The sequence below is a fragment of the Dysidea avara genome, chromosome 12 (genome assembly GCF_963678975.1).
Source record: "Dysidea avara chromosome 12, odDysAvar1.4, whole genome shotgun sequence".
Taxonomy (NCBI): Eukaryota; Metazoa; Porifera; class Demospongiae; order Dictyoceratida; family Dysideidae; genus Dysidea; species Dysidea avara.
Window position 1 is genome coordinate 12,746,071 of NC_089283.1, and position 19,163 is coordinate 12,765,233.

The 19,163-nt window shown below is 38.3% G+C and overlaps 2 protein-coding genes and 1 long non-coding RNA gene across 5 annotated transcripts in view; 1 reads left to right on the top strand and 2 right to left on the bottom strand.

The window, feature by feature from the left end:
* The window catches only part of LOC136240012 (ribosome production factor 2 homolog), a 32,717-nt gene extending 13,555 nt beyond the window's left edge, over positions 1-19,162 (bottom strand). Inside the window, exons 1-6 of the mRNA XM_066030811.1 lie at positions 19,097-19,162; positions 11,121-11,253; positions 11,031-11,068; positions 10,942-10,981; positions 10,808-10,889; positions 10,680-10,756 (exon numbers count right to left, since the gene is read on the bottom strand). Coding sequence (XP_065886883.1) covers positions 10,680-10,756; positions 10,808-10,889; positions 10,942-10,981; positions 11,031-11,068; positions 11,121-11,253; positions 19,097-19,110 — 384 coding nt within the window. The 5' untranslated portion in view covers positions 19,111-19,162. The remainder of the gene's footprint in view (positions 1-10,679; positions 10,757-10,807; positions 10,890-10,941; positions 10,982-11,030; positions 11,069-11,120; positions 11,254-19,096) is intronic.
* On the top strand, positions 233-2,407 carry LOC136240010 (early growth response protein 1-like). 3 transcript variants are annotated; one of them, XM_066030810.1, is made up of 4 exons: positions 890-1,004; positions 1,178-1,211; positions 1,297-1,341; positions 1,445-2,407. In XM_066030810.1, exons 3-4 carry the CDS (start codon positions 1,311-1,313, stop codon positions 2,257-2,259), a joined length of 846 nt encoding a protein of 281 aa, XP_065886882.1. In that variant the 5' UTR covers positions 890-1,004; positions 1,178-1,211; positions 1,297-1,310; the 3' UTR covers positions 2,260-2,407. The 3 variants fall into 3 exon arrangements, with proteins under 3 accessions (XP_065886880.1, XP_065886881.1, XP_065886882.1); XM_066030808.1 differs by lacking the exons at positions 1,178-1,211; positions 1,297-1,341 and having other exon boundaries at positions 233-1,004; XM_066030809.1 differs by having other exon boundaries at positions 889-1,341.
* Positions 8,550-9,368, bottom strand: LOC136240015 (uncharacterized). Its single transcript, XR_010693626.1, has 3 exons — positions 9,118-9,368; positions 8,998-9,067; positions 8,550-8,944 (listed from the first exon to the last, which is right to left on the bottom strand). It is a non-coding gene; the product is annotated as an uncharacterized lncRNA (long non-coding RNA).
* Position 19,163: the final 1 nt, after the last annotated feature.

Consider the following 19,163-nt stretch of genomic DNA (forward strand, 5'->3'; position numbering starts at 1 on the left):
GTTGTGGCTAACATTGAGTCCAGAGAGTGGAGAAAGAAGTTTAATTCTGAACACGATGTGCCGGCTGAACATCCTCGAGCTAGTACCACAGATGATGTAGAATGTTTTTTTAGTCTTTTACGTGATTGCGTCGGGAAGGACTTCACACTGAAAGAGGTACATAACAGGTTGGGTTGCTGCTACATACAGTATGTTGATAAGATCACGTTTTAGGTATTTTACGGTTGGTGAAAAGTAACTGAGGAATTTATCTCTCCTTCACTATTTACCCATTGCAACTTCACCTCCGTCAATTTCGCGCGGATTACAGGGAAGCTTGGCACTACATATTCAAATGTAATTCCCTTATCTAGAACTGTTTAAAACATCCACACATCACCCTCTGACTCGAGATCGCTACTATCACCAGTAACGGATTCCGCCATCTTAGAAAACTCTGACAAAACTATGAAAAATATTCAATTAACTGTTATAAACTTTGATAGCGCTTGTGTCACTTCCACCCTCCTCTGGTTTATAGGGATGATTCTTGTCTTCAGCACTAATATTGACAAGTTCACTTATCATATCACTCAGACTAGTTTTAAGCGCAGGGCTTGATATCAGCTTTATATTCACATTCAATGGTTTATGCATGACATTTGGTGTACTTGATATTGTTTTTTGGGATGCTACTGTACACTGGAACCCATGTTTTAGGCCTGTATACCCCAGTCTGTTCGTGAGTCCGTTCTGGCATTTTAGTCATATCCAGGTTTGCTACTTCTTGGGGAGAGTTTTTCCAGACCACATTGTGGCTTTTAGGCAAGGATGAATACCCTCATAGGCCACTAATTTAAGCCAGCTTGATAATTGAGCAAATTGTGGTGCATTCTAGTCACACCTGAACCATTGTTTAAAAGGCATGCTAAAGTCTACTTCTGCGCATTTTGTCGGACAACTGAAATCTTTATTAAAGATACTGTTGGTCATAGTTAGTCAGAAGAAACAGCTGGTGAAGAAAAGTAAGCTAGTATATTTAGGGATGTAAAGGTTACATCTTCATAAAGCTGTGCAGTTCTGTATCAAGTCACAATTTAGTACAAACATTTTTCATAACCATAACAATGAAACCTTGTGAAATTAAACTGATGGATTCATAACTAATTCATTGTTTCACACACATATCTCTCCCTAGTTTCAACTGCCATTTAGCTACAGATTTCATACAGGTATTTACATGACGAACTGTCAAGAGGTTATTGTACCATTCAAACTGCATGTATAATACCCATGTGTAAACATTATATGATTCAGATTGATTGTGCAAAATGTCAAACGAATCAAGTACAGCAAATACAGGTGAAATAAATATAAATTTCACATATTGTATAGTACAGCACTCAGTGGTGGAGGCAAATGGTATTGAATTGGCATAACATTTGTTGTTTCATTTACTATACAGGTGGAGACACCTATGCTCATTCACTTGTGGGTATAGATTTTTCAAATCCTGAACACATCTTCGATTTTAGTGCTGGCCTACCACCTAAGAAAACTCTTTCATTAAATGGCAAATTTCATCGTAAACTTAGAGCTAAGCCATGTATATTGCTATCTGAATTAGAGATAATGCCACCTGACGAGGATGGAGAAGTTAAAGTACGTGAGAGGAAGTTCAAATGCAAGTTGTGTGGTGAGAAGTTTTATCGATCAACTCATCTGACTAGACACATGTTGGTACACACCGGAGAAAAACCATACAGCTGTCACATTTGCAGAAGAAGATTTGCAAGGTGTGATTACAAACAGGCTCACGTTTATACCCACAGAAGAGATAAAGTACACAGTTGTCCTATTTGTGGTGAGGTGTATCATGACTTGACCAGTTATGCTGACCACTGTGGATCACACCCTGATAATGAATATCTCCAATTGTGTAAGCAGGAGGAAGCTCTTAAAGCTCAAAGGAAGATTGCAGCAAATAACATTAAGTTGTCTACTACAAATCAACCTGTTATTGCCAAAGAGTCAGCTTCTTCTAGTAAACCCATTGATAAGGAGGATGATATTTCTACTATTCAGAATCCAATATATTCAATGAGCTGTGGACTCCCACCAGAAACAAGCGCACCTACTGCAGCTAATGGGTCCCCCAATGGCTACCCTACGTTTCCTGTGTACATCTTAGCATATTCTTCTGAAGACACAGCATTTACGTCCATAAGCCAGTTACCACCTTTGCTGGTTCCTATAAACCAAAGCACTGAAGTGAACTAGTTATAGACATTGTTGCTTTTCTTATAAGTGACATTTCACATTTAGATTACTAATGTACACATTTAGATTACTAATGTACACATTTAGATTACTAATGTACACACGTGCGTAATTGTAGTATCACTTGCAATAATTATATAATATGAGACTGGCAGTGGTAATTAAATAACAGTGGTGCTATATCACATGTAATAATACAGTGGAACAAGTCAAAATCAGGCAAAGCTTCATTGCCTGTACCACGCTGGTGGATTAGTGTATAAATGTCTCACCAGGAAAATTTAATGTGGCCTCTATATACAATGTACAGGTGGTTGTTAAGACAGATTCAAATGTAGTTATTGTGTGGGATAACATGTATGACTTCCATTCTAAAATTGGCTGGTAGCCTTTGTGTGTGTGTGTGTACGTGTGCGTGTGTCTATTTTACTCACTAATGATCACAAGCCAACACAGACTTCTTTGGAACCACTAGTATATAAAGTTGTGAGATACACAATGCTGAATACAATATACATCTGGTGAAATGAGTTGACTAGTCATACTTAGACCCCTGAAATCTGAACAAGGACTACTTAATCTCAACAGCCAGCCTGTTTTTTTTTGTTGTCATCCATCACCCGACCAAATGACAAAGGAAAATACAGGGGGCTAAGGACACTAGCAATGACAAAGTGTCCAGAATGGAGGATCCCACTCTTTACAATGAAGACACACAACCAATGATTGTGTTTTGCTTATACTTCATTAGTAAGGCCACCCATGAAGCCATGGCTAGTGTCAATAACATTAAGCAAAGACCTTAAATGGGAACCAATCAGTTGTACAATTAGGTAAAGTAAACCTTGCCTTATGAATTTTATATACATGAACAAAAGCTCCTCAGCCAGTGTTCTGAACACTAATGAACCAAATTAGTAATCCCTCCCATGACATAATTTGACAAATTTCATAAGTGGGAGTGAGAAACAGTACATACATTATGGCACGACACACATGCGCCATACCACGCATGACTGACACACATACGCCATACCACGCATGACTGACACACATGTGCCATACCATGCATGACTAACACACACGCTAGTGCTGTGTGGTACTATCATTACCAGCCTTGGTATCAATAGCATTATTGAGATACTCCAATACTGCAGTTAAGTACCTTAACCCCTAAAGGTGCATAAAACTTTTGGGGAATGCATGTTTACACAATACAGGCATACATGGCGACATCTTTTAGCCTAAAACTACATATTGATTGAAAGTCTATTGACTGGGCGATTTGGGGACTGTGAACAATAAACACTATAACAGTAGAAGCTGACTTGTTATGAAGCAAACAATGACAATTCACATTTTTCATCACTCAAAACTTCTCACCATGTGTTTAACTTCAATTGTGGGTTAATCACGTGAGTCAAATATGGCCTGATTTAAAATTTAAGGGCAAAAAAAGGATTTTGTTGACATAAGCAACTGCATGGATCATTTATAAAGGGTTTGCATGTACAGAAAAGTTGCTTACACAATAAGATTTGGCCACATGCTTTAGCTAAGGGGAAAACCCTAGGATGAAGTACTGTAGCCATAGAAAATACACTTCAAAAGTTCAGTGCTTTGTTTACAGCCATGCATATACTACTAGTGTATATAAAAAATGAAGTAGGATCCAAGTGATAAAAAATATATGAATGATGGTAATAGCCTCATGAGAAAATCCCTACATTGGCTTATTCTGTTCAATGCCAAAGTAGGGATTTTCCCACAGGCTATCAGTGTACAATATAAGGAAAAATTATTGCTTGGACAGAATGGCCAATCAAAAGTAAATTTGATTGGCCATTTCTGAAATTGTATGGCCATAAGATGGAGGTGTGCTATCACACCCCGCAGTGCGAAGCACAAGCCTTCTATGGGGGTCTGGGGGCATGCCCCCCCCAAGGAAATTTTTGAAAAACGATCACTCTGAGATTGAATCTGAGACCACTTTCAGCTACTTATCACTCAACTTTATGCACATACATTTTACAGAGAATTAATTGTAACACATGTACAAAATTTGTATTGCTGCATACATATTTTACAAAAAAAACTATGAATCAATGTATATAATTATTGTACAGCTAGTTTTGTAGACTTAGCTGGGCTACAGTTGTAAATGCTTTGTTACAAGTGGTGTTGAGTCAACAACACAGATTGAATTATAACTATCCAACTAGCTATTTCTCTTGTGAATTACAATAGATGAAAATTTACTCTTGAACCTGCCGCACATGCAGAACTTTTATCACCTGCCTTTCAATTAATTAATTAGTTTTTTTGTTATGCAAGAATCAAATAGGAGTGTATAGTGCATATCAAGTTAACGTACACTTAATAAGTTAATAAATGAATGTAAGTTAGGAGAATTAACTGTTTCTTCTGACGGAGAGTTCCATAGTCGAAGTATGAAGGAGTGATAGTAGGTGTTTCTTTTAGCAGGAATAGTCATAAATCTCATTTGATTCCATTTTCTACAAATTCTAACGACGAAATGGCCATCTTATACTTAATATCGTACCTCCACTTCGCAAATATCACTTTCTTTTCTTCTCCTGGAAAGCGCCACTCGTGTAGTCAGTGTAGTGATCGCTTCTTTCAACATCGACTGTAACCCACAATCGATAATTGGGATAAACACGAGGTGCAGTGCTCTAGCTTACGCATGCGCATCAAGTCGATGCTTCAACGGGATCAAGACTTTACGCAGCGATTAAATAGCTTCGGTAAGGAAACGTATCTATACGATAATAATAATAACTATAACAATACATGTTATAAAGACTAATAATAAAGAATTACAGTTGTGAAAGATTTGATCGGCACAAATGGCCGACCAACAGCTACATTGATCGGTCAACAGCATCACTTGGTCGGAAAATGGCCGATGGCCAACCGTTATATTGTACTCTGGGCTATGTTGCAATACCATCATTCATATGTGACCGGATCTGCGAAAACCCGACATAATGGTGCATTTTCAAATTCTTTATTGTTGAATATTTATTATCTACTTAGCCAAGTGTATGCTCTGGCCAAGTTTCAGCCTTGTATGCCAACAACTTTTGGAGTTACAGCCCTACAAAGTAGAAACAACAGAAAGATCGATTTGTATAGCAAGTATTGGGAAAATAAATTACAGGCACTTACAAAAATGGCTGCAACTTACAAACGCAATTCAGTACAGAGTTGTAACTTGCACCGTCATGTTTGCCATGAATTGGGGAATCCATTACTGGGTAAGTTTTTCCTTCTGTCACCTTTCTTCACTACATACAGAGACGAAATCAGTGAAGAAAGACCGATCGCATATGATCACTTCAACATGACATAAACAAACGCCCATAACTCACATATCCTTTAGCCTACTGCTATGAAACAAAGATTTTCAAACTTTCCTGAGTAGGCGAATAAGATGATATCCAGGTTTTTATCATTACACCCTTTCTTCAAGAAGAACAAAGCGTTAAAAAATTTTACAAAGTTTTTTCATTTACGCAACTATTTTACCCATTGCAATCAATAGTGTCATTATGCCAGGTTTTCACAGATCCGGTCACATATATCTTGATTCAATAGTTTTTATTGCTTAAATCCCTACTTCATTTTAAAAATTTCAAATACACTAGTTTGTTTAATGTTTTGTTATATAGCAAGATGAATAAAAAATTGGAAATTTTAAAATGGGAATAGGAATCGCTGAAAAAAGCCACCAAACAAGAAGGGATTGTTGGGGTGGTAATGCAAACCACAAATCCCTATTTTGACTCTCTGTCATAAATATTTAGTTACATGCTCCCCTGAGTCATTTTAAAATGAGTCAAAATAGGGATTTGTGGTTTGCATTACCACCCCAGCGATCCCTTCTTGTTTGGTGGCTTTTTTTCAGCAATCCCTATTCCCATTTTAAAATTTCCAATTTTTTATTCATCTAGTTTATGTACTTTTTATTAATCCAGTAATGGACTTTTTTTATTGATAATGATAATTGTTGTAGATACGTAGAGCAGTTTACAATTAGTGGCTGTCAAGTTCAGTGTAAGCTTTGTTGTTATCAGACACACTTGACTGCATTATTAGAGTATTTACCTGACTGCTCTTGGCTGTGGATGAGACTATACATTACACACAACAGTGAGCAGCTGTTGTCTATAATTTGTCTTACTACATGTGTCAGGACTCTAGTCTCTTAGTCACATTAACATCCTAATGTAGTGTTCATGAATACACACACACCAAATGGATACTGAGCTAGCTACTTGTCATAAGGCAATTGAAGACATGGAACTCTGACAAGCATATACATGTAATTATAAGTTAAAATAGTCAGTGGCTGTACATTTATTATTTCAGCCAAGACCGTACACAATAAGAAGAATCATATACAGATTCTCCATGGGTGCATGGACTATAACATTGGCTCACTGGTGCACAGTAGTATAAATGATCAGCTAGAGTTTGTTGTTCATGTGAGTATTATATTCATTGAGTATACCACAGTGAAGAAATCTATGTTGACATGTATATGAATGCATCATGTGACTTCCCACAAACAATATGTGTTATGACCAGCACTAAAGGTCAGAAGCTAATCTGCATGCACACAAATCATTCACAACAACAAAGTCACGTACTATGTATAGCTGCAATGTCTATTGTAAACCATAGGTTATCAACAGCATGAAGTCATGTTGTTTACACAATGTGGTCAGACAATTATGGCACTCACGAATAGTTCTTCACGTGGAAAGGAAATATAGTTTATAGAAACCATATTCATAACAATTAATGAATAATCTCTGGTATCAGCGCTATCACTTCTTTATGTCTCTGAGAGAGCGCTTGTATGGTCGCTTGTAGCAAATCGCGACCGTGCGCTTACAGGAAGAAGCAGACTATACTCGCCACGCAGAGACGCTATGCGCGATCTTCTAAGTCTAAGAAGTGCTGTTGAGTACTTGATTAACGCTGCAACAAAACCCAAAGGAGCTCACACAATGGAATCCTGTAATTTTATTGTTATACGGCTTCTTTAGTATACGGAGCTGCTGCCAATGGTGTAATGGCGAAGAGAACTTAAATTTTTTTCGAGGTGTAGGGTGGTTGGCGATCTGTGGAGTAAGGGCTTATTAATAGGTCATGGACACGCGGAAGGACTCAGTAAGCATGGCTATATAGTTTTTAGCGCGAAAAAGTGGATAACTTTTGCTGTACATGAGTGAAACAAAATAATATTATGAATAATAAGAATAATAATAATATGAACAAAACGGCAAATTTCAGTTTTGTCCCAAATACACATAGTGTTTCCTTTTCACTTGATACTTACTAGTGGACCAATACTAATTGCAAATGACCAGCAGAGGGTTGTTTTGAGTTGGAGGATGCTTTCTAAGGTGGTTTTAGGTGAGCACTCTATTAGAGTTTTTGCAAAAAACATGGGCGATCCCTATTATGAACCCACTATCGTGGTTCATGATATAGCTATGATATACATGTGTGGCTTCAACTAGAAATTGAATGGCTGTTGTATTGGAGTGACTGCTTTATTAGGTGGACCTAGCCTAGCAAATATTTTCAAGGGGCGTGGTCTTTCCATGCCTTCTTTTCATTACACACTGTACTACCAGTAAGAGGTGTGGTCAATATGCAATACATGCAAGTATGGGTGGGCTAAATCATTATTGGTGCTGCTAGATCATGAAGGAGTGTGGTAAATCTAAACGTGCAGCTACTATCGCGATAGCAAGAGAACTATATACAGTACATAGGCCGTGTAAAATGTTTTTGCTATTGAATTTGTCACCTTTGCAATTGGCTTCATCACTCTTGCAGTAGAATTGATTGTTTTTGCAATTGAACTCATGGCCTTGGCAATTGAATTCAATGCATTTGCAGTACTATTACATTAGAATTCTCACGTTCGTAGGAAGTTTCATCACAATTAATCAGTGAGCACCTGGCTAACCAAGAACACCATGTGAAGCAGCTGCAACGATTGTTGACCAACAAGAACTTTTAGTAATTAGTACTTAATTTGTTTACAGCATGCTCGATAAGGATTAGTGTGCACCAATATGCATATTTTCACATTTACTGATACCGATTTTTCACTCATTCCTGTAGCCGATATTTACTAATATTCTTCAATTCTATAGGTCAAGGGAAAAGGAGCAAAAATCACCTAAAGTTTATGTGTTATACAACATTAATTGCAACAATTTAATTACTTACGTGGGCGGCCGATTCTACAATGTTTGCTACCAGTGTGCCACTAACCCCTTTCATGGAAATGAAAGCCAGGTAGTTATAAAACACCTAAGTCAGCTTCTCAAATGGAGGTTTGGTGGGATCCCAGACCCTTTGCAAATAGTGATTGGTTAATTGCGTGGGTGGCCAATATATACAGCCTATTACAGCCTATTACAGCCTTGCAGCCACACTACTCACAGATAAACAAGCCTAAATGGTTAAACAGGTACAGCAAATAAATGTTTACCGCTTACCTCTGCATTCACTGCTTTCTTTTAATACTGTCACATGTTTATTACTGTCGTTAATGATTGGTTGTGGGTTTAGGTTATCGGCAAATAATTTCCTCTTCGTAGCCGATACCGATACTTGCAAAATCACTTTATATCAGCTGTTACCGATTATTCAACCGATTATCGGTGCAACACTAATAAGGATTCATACCACTGTATTTCACTACTGACAGAACATCATGCCATCAGGTGTGCACCTGAATTTTACACCTCTGAAAACACTAAAGATATTCGGTCATACAGACATGGATGTATGCCAACAATAACTTACTGAAAGAAAAATTCTACTGCAAAAGTCATGACTTTAATTGCAAACAGATGAAGTCAATTGCAATGGTGACAAATTCAATAGCAAAAACCTGTATCTATGCCAGTACAGTGTCTATACAGCAGCCTAATTTTGTGGTATCTAAATACAGAAAGTGCAAATAAAGTAATCCTCTATATGGTTTCATTGCATGAAGATGACGATCAGCATGATTGAAGATAAAAGGAAAGGCAAGGCACAAACATCGTCGGAACCTCAAAAGGCACATGCCACTGGTATTGTGGTGTCATATGACGCATCATTTAGCCTCTGGCTTTGCGACTGTGGTCAGGCAGGCAGTAAGGCAGGCAGACTATAATTTGGGTTTGGATGGCTTTGTAAAAAAATTCAGTACTCCTTCTGTAAGGGTTTTGTTTTTAATGCTATATCTGGCATTAGTGACACTAAGACTCTTCTGTAAATGTGCTTTTTGTCGCGTAAGGTATTTCTATGATAGTTTTTATGGGCGGTAATTTGGGGACGTGCATCACTTTGGGGGGATACAGTTAGTGCTGAGCGATAGTAAAAATCTTACTATCACGATAGTTACTCATTAAATATCGCGATAGTGAATACTATCTCGATAGTTTATGAAACACTTTGCTCTTAACAAAGTCTTAGTTGTATAGCTATGATTTGCAGTCATATATTTTGCATGCACAGGACATTTGTTAATTACTGTAACTGCATGGGCAGCCGATGAATATGGACTTTTGGTAAAGCTTTTACAGGCCACTCCTTTGTAAGAAAGCTGGTAATACTGACTGTAAAACAATATAGAAGGGTTGTTAATACCATTGTAATGCAGATCTGAGCTTATCATAACTATCACGATAGTGATTGCGATATCGATAGTGATTTACTATCGCGATATATCGCATTATAGATACTATTGCTCAGCCCTAGATACAGTACTACTGTACTGTATGACATGCCTTTAAGGGTTAATAGAACAGTCATTACAAAAACATTTATAGTACCTACAAGTGAAATCCCTTAATTCCAGTAGCAGCTGGTGTCCCGACATAATGTCTGTCCTGCATGCAAATTTAGAATGGCATACCCTACGAGGTGCAGAAGCACCAAGCTGATACCACAATCAGATAACAGCATCCTGGCCAATACTGTAGCCACTGCCAAGGGGTCACCATATAATAAGATGCTCATTGAAATATAGATGACACATTTCTCACCTGTACAATTTTCATACGTACTTACAAAGAATACTTTGTGATTTTTGGTTGGGATTATAACTTATAAAAGTATACTGAATTTAAATCCAACTACTGTGGAAAGATTGGTAGGAAAAAACTTTGGTGAACTTGCTGTGATAAAATTTTGGCAGGAAAAGGTAGTAAGTTTGTCAGTAGCTACAGTGTAGTGGATGAAAGATTAATCGGATTTTTAGTTAGGCGAAACACCACTCACTTGCTAAATTCACTAAACTTTCCTGCTTAAGATACATAACTTGTCAGTATGGTTGTAACATAGATAGTATATATGGTTGCAAACACTACCTAACTTACTTTATAAGTAATGAGGCTCTTGAAGTTGACTACACCAACCTCAATCATATCCAAAATGTGGTAGTCAAACAAACGACCTTTGAATAAACCAAAACAACATCACTACCATAACTCTCACACATACAGACCCAGTATCAAGTTATGAGGTCTTTTCTTTGTGTGACATCCAAACACAAACAGCGATGAATCACTCTTCAGACTGAAAAATTCCTTAACAAAATTCTACTCAATAAATCTTCACCAAATCAATTTACAAACATACGATACTGGTAGCATCTTCAAATGGCCTAGTCATATTCTTCCTGTAATTTGTAAATAATATCAATACCAAGATGTAATGATGAAGCTTACCTCCTGTACATGATGGCCAGTGGCTTCTTTAACATATACTGTAAGTTGAGAGAATCGTATATGATGCAAATTTGTTAAGCTTCAACTTACAAGATCTGTCATTGTTCGAACTACAATTTCACTCGTTTTGTTCCCTCTAATAAACATAACCTTCTTAGGATTCTCCACCAACTTTGGAGCACGCTCCTCTAAAAATTGTTTGCCTCTATGAGTCTTCGGCTTGCTAAATAGTTGACAATGAATTATAGTACTGCAGCATTATATTTGACTATATACACAGAGATGCAGAATCCCTACCAATACACCATGAGTTACCCTCTGAGGTTATGCGTAAACACTAGGGCTATGCAATAATTGCGATCCCTGTATGACTTGTCATGATAATGATTTTGTAATGATTTATTTATTAGTCACTGTATAGCTCATTAAGGACTGCTACTGAAAGGCTATGTAGTATCGTAAACCTCCATAAACTGCAACATCAGTCAGCGGGTACACTTGTGAGAAAGGTCTCCAACCAGTGCTTGTAAAGACAAAAAATTATTCCATGCCATAATTTCATATTATCAAAAATGGTTTATATTTTAGAAAATTATTGATATATACAATGTAGGTTGTGCACAGCCCTAGTAAACATATAGTATCATTGTTAAAGCAATCACAAGGGTCTATGTAACAAGATCTACAGCTCCTGAACCTAAAGATCGCAATAGTTACAAATCCTTTCTGCAGATTACAGTGCTAAATTTCTAACTTCTACTTTCAGAGCATATAAGATTTCTACAGGTATAGCATCCCTCAAGGAGAAATTGAATTTACCAACCAAATATAGACATGTATATTCGGATGACTATCACTCCAATCCTCTACTCATAGTTATATTTTTAAACCATGTGGGTACATGCCTGGTTTACTGAAAATATTTTCCAAAAAGTGTGTGTTTGTATATTTGTTTTCTTTCCGCACCCACATGAGCAAAAGTTTGTTCGTTAATAACAACTGTTATGTGATAAATAAAGGCCATATAGAGCCTGTATTAAACTTCTGGGCAGGTACGCTTTGGTTTAAGACGGTTAATACATGCCCGTTTGAAATACGGGTGAAACAAGTATATAAGGAAGCGGTGATGTCAAAGGCCTTACCCAAAGGGCTCTACTGATGTCAAACAGCCGAAAAACAACACAGCTGGCCTCCTAGGCTACCGGGTATAACAAATTCCTTTGAGTTGAAAAGGGGGCATGTCTGTACATACGCAAACGAAAATGAAGAGCAGCTTTGAGGCTTTGCCTGGAGAATTAGCGTAAGAAAATGTTATAGACAAACTATAAAACAGTTAAGAAGATACTTCTGTGCATTATTAGTGGGTTAAAGCGTTTTGTTCGAGGTATGCCTCTTTAGCAACGTAAATACAGAATTACAAAATATTGCATCAATTACAAAATACAAATTCAATTGCATGTGTAGCAATTAAGTTAACAAAGCAAAACCCAACATAAATTACTGTTAATTAGGTTTGTTTGCTGCATGGCGCCTGGTTTTTAGAAGTAGCACAACATCAACTTGTTTTACCACTAATTTTGATAGAAAACACAAATTCAATTCATACAATTTAAAAATTTGAAATTTCAATCATCAATAATATCAATCACATATTGACGACACTTCTGGAAGTGAAGGATCCCTTGAGATAACTGAGCCACAAATGTACAAAGTAACAGTGAAAGTGAGATTTTTACACTAGCAGTGAGTGTCGCGGACCACGCGAACCAATGATGTAACTATATTTAATGTGCGTGTATTAAATAGAAATACTGGTTAAACAGGTTTTTGAAATGTGTTAATTATTCATTGTTCGTAAATGAGAAAAGAAAGTTGTTGTACTGTTGTTCTTCCAGCATAAAATAGAGTTAGAACCAGGTCGACAGGTCGTCCACGACATTTGGTGCCGAAACCCGGGAAGCTTGCTGGACGCAGACAATCGCCTTACCTCGTATTAACCAGAAACTAAGAATCTGTGGTACCGTGGAATATTCGATAACGGTACCACATAAGGAAAGTTTCTTTGTGCATTGAAATTGCGTTCTCCTATTACTTTCAGGGTAGCGAAGCAACCGATCAAACTGAGAATTTATTTGTACCGGGTAATGAAACAAACCGAGAGATGCCGACGACCAGTAGTTTAAAGAGTAACCGAACAAGGGAAAAGAAAATCCTACTGAAAGAAGAATCCGAAACTCAGAAGATTTTGCGAACAGAATTTACCGGCGATTCGACTGAAATTGGACGACACTTACTGGTAATTGGAAAGGTGCTGTTGAATCTAGAGACGAAATTGTCAAGGCTGGAGATTGCCAATGATAAATTAATTGAAGCTTACGAGCAGAACAATGACAACGAAGGAGCTGAACAATTTCAGAGTGTTTTAGATGAGGAGAGTGAAATAATAGATGGCATAATTGATAAGGTGTCAAAACTAAAAGTCCTTAGAGGAGAACTAGAGCAGAGACGACGTGAGAGTGATAGGAGACACACAGGAACAACAGATCAAGTAAGACAAACACAACAGACAGGGGATGTAGCAAGTGGTTTGTCACCACAGACATATGGTCCAATTAAACCCCCCCAGCTTGAAATTACTCCATTTTGTGGGGACGTGTTGAAATGGAAGGAATTTTGGGATGCCTTTGAGGCATCCATAGACAAGGTTAAGTATGCTCCTATCGATAAACTAAATTACTTGAAGGTTTGAAAGGGGAGGCATTAGAAGCCATTTCTGGTTACCAACTTTCAAATGACAATTATGTTGCTGTTGTTGAAGTACTTAAAAAGAGGTTTGGTAATCAACAATTAATCATTGATGCACATTATCGCAATTTGTCGCATGTACCCCCTGCAACAAACCATGTACCAAAACTGAGACAGTGTTGATTCAATTGAACGCCACCTGCGTAGTCTAGGGGCTGTTGGTGAGAATACCAATCATCGACACTTTGTCTCTTTGATATTAGATAAGTTACCACAAAGGGTTCGATGTCAACTATATATGCAAAAACCAGATGATCAGGAATGGACCACTACTTCGTTGCACCAATTATTAGGGAAGTATATTTCTGCCATGGAGACGGCAGGAGGAGACGGTCATGGTCTAGGACCATATAACAATCCAGGTCATTTTCCTTTAAGACCCCGTCTGATCCAGCAGAGGGGCTTTTAGCAGCAGGCAGCCGACAAAACCCACAAATCAAGTGTGTATATTGCGGGAAAACCCATTGATCTGATGAATGTCCACAGTATAGGACATTACAAAGTAGAAGAGAGAAATTTAAAGGATGCTGTTATAATTGTTTAAAGGGCCATAGTTTAAAGGAATGCACAAGGGATAGGGCATGTGCCCACTGCGGCAAAAGAAAAAGCCACCACCGTAGTCTTTGCAATAGCTTATTTAGGCAACAAACCACTGAACAAACTGCAGAAGCTCAAAACATCAGTGTTAGTGAAGGCAGTGACAGTGCCTTGGTTGCCTCAAATAGCCAGGTTATGATGCAGACAGCAACTGTGACAGTAAAAATTTACAAAATGATACCACAAAAATTCGACTTATTTTAGACTCAGGGAGTCAACGATCTTACATTACGGAACAGATAGCTGTCAAACTGAAACTGCCCTTTGAATCGACAGAAAGGCTATCAGTAGTAACATTTGGTACCGACAAACCCAAAACTATAAGCTGTAAACTAAGTAATGTGAAGGTATGCCTCAAGGACAAAACGTTTATGACTATGAAAGTCACTGTTGTTCCCAACATAACCGGGAAGATAAACAGGGTCCCTATGAAGGCTGAAGACATTGAATTTTTGAATAAAGTTTAGTAATGGCTTGTTAGCTGATACAGTTCCCTGTCACCCCAAATCTACTACAATAGATATGTTGATTGGAAATGATTACTATTTTGATCTGCTAGAGCCTCATAAGCTGGACCTGGGTGGTGGACTTTACTTTTTTAATTCCAAGCTAGGTTGGATTCTGGGGGGACGAATTGAAGATGCTACCACAGAAAGAAACCCTGTACCGTCACTTTTAGTCAGAACTGTTGGAACAGCGCCGGAGGAGATTAAGGCAACTACTCATATGTTGAGCAGTATTGATCCGTCCCTAGCATGTAAACCCAATTCTGGAACCTTGAATCTATTGGCATAACCGATTCACCTGAGACAACAGATGATGACAAGGCTTTAGATACCTTTGAGAAGACAGTAAAATGTGTTGATAACAGATACTTTGTTTCTTGGCCATGGAAAGAGTCAGAAGTAATGTTACCAGAGAACTATCACCTTGCATTAGGCCGATTAAGGTCCACTTTAAGTAAGCTAGCGAGAAATCCCCAACTTCTTGAAGCCTATGCTGCAATCATTCGTGAACAATTGGAACGGGGCATTATTGAAATGGTTACCAAGGAATCACCGCATGGTCCACTAAAGCACTATATACCACACCATGCTGTAGTAACACCATCAAAGGCCACCACTAAGGTGAGAGTGGTATATGACGCATCGGCTAAGTCCAGACAAACAAACTTGAGTTTAAATGAGGGCTTACATAGAGGGCCAGTAATGCTTCCTGATTTGTGTGGGCTTTTACTTCGATTTCATCTTCCCCCAATCGCTATAGTGGGAGACATTGAAAAGGCTTTCCTTAGCATTGGACTGCAAACAGCAGATAGGGATGTAACTAGATTTCTTTGGCTGAAAGACACAAGTAGCACAAATTTAGAGAATAATATTCAGGTATATCGCTTTTGTCGAGTCCCCTTTGGGGTGATATCTAGCCCGTTTCTTTTGTCTGCTACCATCAAGTATCACTTGCAACAAAGTAATACCCTGGAATCAATTGGAATGCAGTGACTGATGAACTGTCTGTTTCCAAGCCCCTATCACAGAAACTTCCATATGTTCAGACCAAGCGAAGGGTCTTACAAATCATCGCTTCAATTTTTGATCCTCTTGGTTATTTTGCTCCATCCATTCTGGAAGCTAAACTTTTTATGAGGGAGTTATGGGTGAGTAAGAGTGACTGGGATACCAAGCTTAACGATACACAAATGAATGAGTGGCTCCAAATCATTAAAAATCTTGAAACCATTCCTCAGCATCATATGCCACGATACATTGGGATTAATGAGACACACTATGAAGCCATTGAGTATAGCTTGATCTGCTTTTGTGATGCATCAGCTAAGGCATATTCAGCTACGATTACTTACGTCAGTCACTCCCAGACTCCTGCAAGACTGACTTAGTCTTTTGCAAGACATGTCTAGCTCTGCAGAATACCACCATCCCAAGACTTGAGCTTCTAGGAGTACTGATTGGGACGAGAGCTCTGAAGTTCATAATGAATGAACTACATCTACAAGTAACTCATACCTTTGTGTTTACCGATTCATTGTGCGTATTGCATTGGCTTTCAACCAAGAAGCCACTGTCATTATTTGTTACGAATAGGTTAAAAGAAATCATGACACTGGAACGAGTCTGTTTCAGGCACGTTCCGTCAGAAGAGAATCCAGCAGACTTAGCAACTAGAGGTAAAGCGCCTACAGAATTGTCATCTATGTGGTGGAATGGTCCTAGTTGGCTGAGTAAATGTGAACAGCAGTGGCCAACTTCAAAGACACCTATAATGGACAATAGCTGCCAACAGTTGTTTGAAAGCGAGATGAAAGGATCAAAGATACTTTATGAAACTAAACTTGTGGCTGGGGAGGCACCCTCTAGAGAGTCCGAAGTGAGAAAAGATCTTTCAGACATTGATAGAACAAAATTCTTTTCAGTTTACAAACTTTTAAGAGTTACTGGATAGGTTCTCTGCTTTATCAGTAGATTGAAGAAAAGGTACTGTAATACTGGCCCAATCACAACCTTAGAACTTAATCAAGCAAAACTGCTTTGGGATAAACATGTGCAGCTGGAACATTATCCAGAAGTGATCCACGGTACTAAGAAAGGTGATAAAAACAATCTAAAACACCAACTAAACTTACAATTAGATCCAAATGGTCTCCTAAGATGCCACGGAAGACTTGATAATGCCGAGTTGACTCAAGCAGCTAAACATCCCAAGGTTTTGCCGAAGAATGATCATTACACAAGATTAGTTGTCATGGATGCTTATAGTAGGGTTTTACATTCTGGAACTTCACAGACTAGCAAAACTCCGGCAAGAATATTGGGTTCCCCATGGCCGCACAGTTATCAAGAAACTGATCAAGGACTGCAGGATATGCAGACAAGTAGAAGGCACACCATTCACCATGCCAAGGATGCCTAATTTGCTAACAGAACATGTTGCAAGGTCTCAACCCTTTGAGTATACTGGTGTCGACTACTTTGGACCAATGTTTGTGAAGGATTTCTCCAAGTCAATAGAGCAGATTGAGAGAAAGGTGTGGGTCTGTTTATTTACGTGTTTTACTGTGCGAGCCATCCACCTTGAGTTGGTGGAGGACATGTCAGCAGAAGAATTCCTTCTCTGCCTATGTCATTTTATTTCCAGACGTGGAGCTCCCAGATTAATTTTGTCTGATAATGCACAACAATTTAAAGCTACAAGAACAGTGCTAGAAAAGGCTTGGAGAAAGGTGATGGCAGATGAAAAGCTGAATGAATTTGTTTCTAATCAAGGGATACAGTGGAGATATATTGTTGAGTTGGCACCGTGGATGGGGGGGGATTTTATGAAAAACTTGTTGGTCTTACTAAGAGAGCTCTTCGAAAGACCATAGGTGCCAGGTGTTTAACTCAGACAGTTAGTCACAGTTTTAACTGAAGTTGAGGCAGTAATTAACACTCACCCACTGGTTTATGTTGATGATGACATCAATTCGAGTGTCATTCTTACCCCCGTGAATTTCTTATCCCTGCATTCTAACCATGTTATACCAGATTTGACGGAAAATAGTGACCCAGAATATGATACAACGAAGAAAGGTTCTGCAGAGCAGTTGCTACAAACATGGAAGCGTGGACAGAGGTATCTAAATCAATTTTGGACTATGTGGAAGAGTGAGTATCTACTAAGTTTGTGAGAGCGAACGCAATTGTTTTTGAAAGGTCCTCGTAGCACAGCAGCAACTGTACCTGAAGTGGGAGATGTTGTACTCACCAAAGAGAACCTACCAAGAGGAAGATGGAAAGTCAGTCGTATCAGCGAATTAATACAGACAGATTCGATCAGCTAAGGTTGTTGTTGCTTCACATAAGGTTCTCAAGAGAGCTCTTAACCTTCTATATCCGATTGAGTGTCCCAGAGATCGAAACATAACAGATGTTAACTCAAAGGGAATTTTACAAGATAATCAGATCAGTTCAGAAGAGAATAATGACAGTGATGAGATCATAGAACATGATGACAATGATTTGCCGGAGAGTCAGCAAGATTTGGTACAAAATACCCGTCCCACTCGTAAGGCCATGATAAAGGCCCGACAGAGACTGAAACAGTGGCTTAACCCTGATACTGATGAACCTTCCCTGGGGAGTGCCGCGGACCAATGATGTAACTATATTTAATGTGTGTGTATTAAATAGAAATACTGGCTAAACAGGTTTTTGAAATGTGTTAATTATTCATTGCTCGTAAATGAGAAAAGAAAGTTGTCGTACTGTTGTTCTTCCGGCATAAAATAGAGTTAAAACCAGGTCGACCACGACAGTGAGTCATAAATGCGGGCATAAATGTCAAACCCCACAGTCTTCCAATATTATTATTAATTTGTGAAAACTCACAGGGGAGAGTAAAAGGCTAAAGAGCCTATAAGAACACCCCCAAACAAATAATAACGACACAACACAAACTACAAAAATATTTACATAACGCAAAAAACAAAAAAGAAGTTATATATTAAAAGATGTGGAAAATTGGCTGAGAAATTTGCACACTATGCTTAATCGATATGGCCACTTGAGCACTGAAGAAAGCATTTTATCTCGAACATACTCACGTCAACGAAACAAGACCAACTACAGTTGCTATACACACAACAGAACAAGGTAACAGTTGCAACTCACGTTACCCTGTCCATTTTAGTAACCACGTGCACACCGCACTCAAAGATAATTCCTTTTAAAGCCCACC

Bases quoted from the DNA above. Each gene is read 5' to 3' on its own strand.
- LOC136240010 (XM_066030808.1), top strand. From the start codon at position 905: ATGCTAAAGTCTACTTCTGCGCATTTTGTCGGACAACTGAAATCTTTA. The intron at 1,005-1,444 runs GTAAGCTAGTAT...TTTACTATACAG, and splicing joins GAAACAGCTGGTGAAGAAAA to GTGGAGACACCTATGCTCAT.